The 4,469-nt window shown below is 63.3% G+C and overlaps 1 protein-coding gene across 1 annotated transcript; it reads right to left on the bottom strand.

The window, feature by feature from the left end:
- Positions 1–14: 14 nt before the first annotated feature.
- On the bottom strand, positions 15–3,789 carry FBXL16 (F-box and leucine rich repeat protein 16). The gene is made up of 5 exons (XM_005425200.2): positions 3,082–3,789; positions 1,841–2,349; positions 1,434–1,518; positions 844–907; positions 15–234 (listed from the first exon to the last, which is right to left on the bottom strand). Exons 1-5 carry the CDS (start codon positions 3,775–3,777, stop codon positions 86–88), a joined length of 1,503 nt encoding a protein of 500 aa, XP_005425257.1. The 5' UTR covers positions 3,778–3,789; the 3' UTR covers positions 15–85.
- Positions 3,790–4,469: the final 680 nt, after the last annotated feature.

Raw genomic sequence — 4,469 nt, 5'->3', positions numbered from 1 at the left:
CCGTCGCCCGAACCCCCCCGCAGCCGGAGGGAGATGGGGTGGGCGATGGCGGCCGGGGTGGGCGCGGGGTGGGCCGGCTCCGGCGCTACTCGATCACCATGCAGCACGGGAGGGGCTGGGAGAAGTACTTGAAGAGCTCCGGGGTGGCCCCGGGGCAGTTGGTGAGTTCCAGCTCCTCCAGCTCCTGCAGCTGCACCAGCCCCGACAGCCCCGTGGTGGTCAGCAAGGGGCAGCCTGCAAGGGGACAGGGTGCTCTGTCAGCCCAGATCACCAGTGCCCCCCAAAAACAGCATCCCCAAAAACAGCATCCCCAAAAATAGCATCTCAAAGGCACCAGCATCCCAGAACACCAAAATCCCCCCCAACAGAACCAAAGGGTCAGGACCTCAAAATCCCAGCACCTCAAAACTTACCAAACCCAAAAGACAGAGCCCAAAAACCAGCATGCTAAAAAAAAGTACCCCCAAAACCCCAGCACTACAAAAAATCGCCCCGAAAATCCAGCACGCAAAATTGCACACAAAAACCAGTACTTTAAAGCACCAGCACCCCAAAATACCAAGACCATAAAAATTAGCACCCAAAAAAACCCCACCAGAACCCAGAAAACCCGCATGCTAGAACACTTGAATGGCAAAACCATAGCTCCTAAAACACCATCACCCCAAAAAACACGGCAGACCCAGTGTGGATCTTTCCCACAGGTTGGGCTGGGTGCAGGTGCCTGCTGGCCTGGGGGGATGCTGGCTGTCCCCAGGCTGTCCCCAGGGCTCTCTGTCCCCATGCCCGGTGCCTCCCCAGCCCCTGGGGTCTCTGGTCCCTGGTGGAGGGTCAGGGTCTCACCAGCCAGCGAGAGCAGGCGCAGGCTGCCCATGCCCAGGAGGTGCTTCAGGCCAAAATCCTGCACCTGGAAAAGAAGATGGGATGGGGATGAGGAGGGGACAATGGGGACAACCACAGCACCGGGGCTCAGCATTGCCCAGCTGGGGTAGGGAACTGGTGCCAGGGCTGGGAACCTGAAGCAGGGTGCAGGATGCTGGGGCAGTGTGCTGGCTCTGGGTGCCAGGGCAGGGAACTGTGATGGGACAGGCTGCAGGGAGGGGAGCCTGAGCAGGATGTGGGATGTTGCAGCGGGATGCTGGGGCAGGATTTTGGGTGCAGGACCGGGATACTGGCTCTGGGCTGTGCGACAGGGAGCAGGGAGCCAGGGCAGGGAGCCTGCAGCAGGTACCAGGTCTGGGGATGCATGGTCAGGGTGCCAGGGCTGAGTCCTGCTGAGCTCACAGGAGCTCTCTGCTTCCTGGCACAAGTCTTGGGGTCTTCAGCCAGCCCCAGGAGCCCACCCCTAGCTCATGGCCCATGCCCAGGGAGGTACCACCATGCCCTCTCTGCCGTGCCGAGCCGGGACGGGCACAGCCGTGTTCCACACCTACCTGGCAGCACCAGCGCAGGTAGAGGCTCCGCAGGGATGACATGGTGGACAGGTAGCTGAGGCCGGTGTCGGTGATCCGCACGCACCTGCCGGGACACGGGGTGTCAGGGCCAGCTGGTCACCCGCGGGTGTCCCCAAACCATGGCCCCCATGCTGCACCCTCTGCTACAGCGCGGCTCAGCATGGCATGGCTTGGCACGGCATGGTTTGTCATGGGGTGACACGGCACAGCACAGCTCAACATGGCATGGCATGGCGTGCATGGCATGGCATGGCTCAGCACGGTATGGCATGACTTGGCATGGCTTGGCATAGCACAGCATGGCATGGCATGGCCCGGCACAGCTCAACATGGCCAGGCATGGCTTGGCACAGCACAGCACAGCACGGCTCAGCACAGCCCTTTACCTGTCGAGCACCAGCTCCTCCAGCTTGTGCAGGTCGCAGGCGATGTACTCCAGGGCCATGTCGGTGATGCGGGGGCACCAGGACAGGTCGAGGCTGCGCAGCTTCCGCAGGTTCTCGGCCACCAGCTCCACTCCATCATCCGTCACCTTGGAGCAGCCCGAGAGGCTGAGCACGCTCAGGTTGGGCAGGCTGTGCACCATGTTGACCACGCCGTGGTTGGTGATCTCCCAGCAGGAGTTGAGGCGCAGGGTGTGGGTGGTGTAGCCCTGCTTGGCGGTGAAGTAGGCGAGCGCCGTGTCCGTCACGTGGTAGGCTTGCAGGTTGAGCTCGGTCAGGTTGGGCAGGAGCTGCGAGATGGCGGCGATGGCGTCGTCGGCCACGTTGATGCAGTCGCTGACGCTCAGCGCCGTGATGCGGGCGTTGAGGCTGGACCACAGCCCGGCCTCCGTGAAGTCGTTGCAGCCCGACAGCTCCAGCCGCACCACGCCCTGCATCTGCTCCAGCATCACCTGCCGAGGGCAGGGGGTCAGGCCGTGCTAGGCACTGCCACCCACCCTCGTGTGTCCCTGTGTCCCCACCCTGGCTCCCTCGGGGTGGCTCCTCCCACTGCTCCCAGTCTTCTCCCTGCCATGGGTTCAACGCCTGCCTTAGGGCACAGCAGCATCAGTGGGGAATGGCAGGGGACAGGCAGGGACCCCTGGCTGCAGCCCCAGCACTGTGCCAGGTGCTGCTGGCAGGGTGAGGATTGATGCTGTTCCCAGCACAGGTGAGATGTGCCCATGGAGAAGCTGGTGCTGTGTTTGGCCATGGCACGGGGCAAGGATCTCGGTGGGGACCTTGCCCAGCCCCCTGAATTGCCCCATCTCTATCACCTCAGCCCCTTGCTTGGGTGACCTCCTTGCTGGGGAGCAGCCAGCCAAGAAGGAATGTCCTGTCCCCAGAGCTTGTCACCCACTGCCACATCACCGCCCGGCAGCACGGCCACCTCACCTGGCCCTGCCTTCCTGCAGGGATGCAGCCCCAACAGCCTCCTGACCCTGTACAGGCTGCGCCCATCCCACCGCCCAGACCACAGGCAGGGCCTCCCTGTGCTGCCAGCACCTGTGGGGTGGCCATGCCACCTGTCTGCTCCTTCACTGTGACAGGACCACTCTGCCCATGTGCGTGTCCCCAAGGCCACCGGGACTGACCCACCACCAGCACACCTCAGCCAGCCCGGTCACTTCAGCAGGGTCACCTACCTCCAACCCCGCATCTGTGATGGTCGACCTCTTAAGGCTCATGGACTTGACCCCCTTCTTGGAGAGGGGGTAGTTGTCAATGAACTCACAAATGTCCAGGTCAGAGACGCCCACGAGGCAGAAGCCGTCGAAGCCGCGGACGGCGAAGCCCTGCAGGCTGACGAACTCCTTCTCTCCCCCGGGCAGGACGTTGTAGAGCTCTTTGGTGTGCAGGACGGGCGTCAAGCCCACCCAGAACTTGGGCTGGTAGAGCACCCTCCGCCATGCCTTGCACACCTGCGCCAGCACGCACTTCTCGCACGCCGAAAAGTACCAGAACAAGCGGTTGAGGATCTTCTCGTCCACGGCCAGCTGCCTCTCCGAGGGCGAGCCCGGCAGCCGCTCCGGGGATGGCTGCTCCGAGCCCTCGCTGGCGTTCAGTCCCACCAAGGAAGCGCCGGGAGGGGAGGAGACGCTGGCCAGGGTGGCCAAGGAGAGCGGGGAGGCCAGGCTGGGGATGGGCAGGTCGCTGCGGTGGGCTAAGGCCGGGCTGAGGATGGCAGGCACGGAGGAAGGCTGGCAGAGGCGGTTTTTCACGGCGGGGGTGCCTTTGGTGATGCTGGCGGAGCCGAGGCCGTTGGCTTGCGTGGGGGTCTTCACCCGTCCATTGCGGGGCAAACATGGGGGCTTGGTGTCGCCGTTTCTCGGGTTCGACATCTTCCACAGGTGTCTCTGTAACACAGGGTGTGGGGTCAGGGGCTGTGGGCCTGCTGGGGGGCGGCCATGGCTGGGAGAGGGGGTGGCACCAGGGAGGGGGGAGATCCTGGAGGCACTGAGCAGGGTGGCACGTGGGACTGGGTGGGCACAGCCACAGAGGGGACCTGTCGGGGACACAGAGCAGGGTCCTCCCAGAAGCTGCATGGCCCTGGTGCCCCCTGTGATGAGGGACGGATGGGGATTTGCCCCTGGGTATTCACATCCTTCTCTGAGCCTAGAAACAAGCATGGCCAGTGGCAGGTGGAGAAGGATCCACAGACTGGTTTGGATTGGAAGGGACCTCAAAGCCCATCTCATTCTACATCCATGTCATGGCAGGGACGCTTTCCACTGTCCCAGGTGGCTCCAACCTGGCCATGGACTCTTCCAGGCATCCAGGGGCAGCCACAGCCGCTCTGGGCACCCTGTGCCAGGGCCTCAGCACCCTTTCCATTTGTTGCTTTTCTTGCCTGTTTTGCCCTGTCTGTGATGCAAGGACAGTGTGCTGTCCCCATGTCCCAAACCCAGGCCTGGCTCCAGAGCAGGGGGGCTCCATCCCCCAGTGCATTTTTGTGGAGGGGAGCGGGCAGAGGCAGAGGAGCAGAGCTGCCTGTGCCCACCATGCCAGCCAAGCCCTCAGCAGTGAGCCTGTG

The sequence above is a fragment of the Geospiza fortis genome, unplaced genomic scaffold (genome assembly GCF_000277835.1).
Source record: "Geospiza fortis unplaced genomic scaffold, GeoFor_1.0 scaffold114, whole genome shotgun sequence".
Classification (NCBI taxonomy): Eukaryota; Metazoa; Chordata; class Aves; order Passeriformes; family Thraupidae; genus Geospiza; species Geospiza fortis.
The sequence above is the reverse complement of the archived record's forward strand: the minus strand, read 5'-3'. Positions and strand labels throughout refer to the sequence as shown.

Bases quoted from the DNA above. Each gene is read 5' to 3' on its own strand.
- FBXL16 (XM_005425200.2), bottom strand. From the start codon at position 3,777: ATGTCGAACCCGAGAAACGGCGACACCAAGCCCCCATGTTTGCCCCGC. The intron at 1,519-1,840 runs GTAAAGGGCTGT...GTGTCCCGGCAG, and splicing joins GAGGAGCTGGTGCTCGACAG to GTGCGTGCGGATCACCGACA. The intron at 235-843 runs GTGAGACCCTGA...GTCCCCTTGCAG, and splicing joins GCGCCTGCTCTCGCTGGCTG to GCTGCCCCTTGCTGACCACC.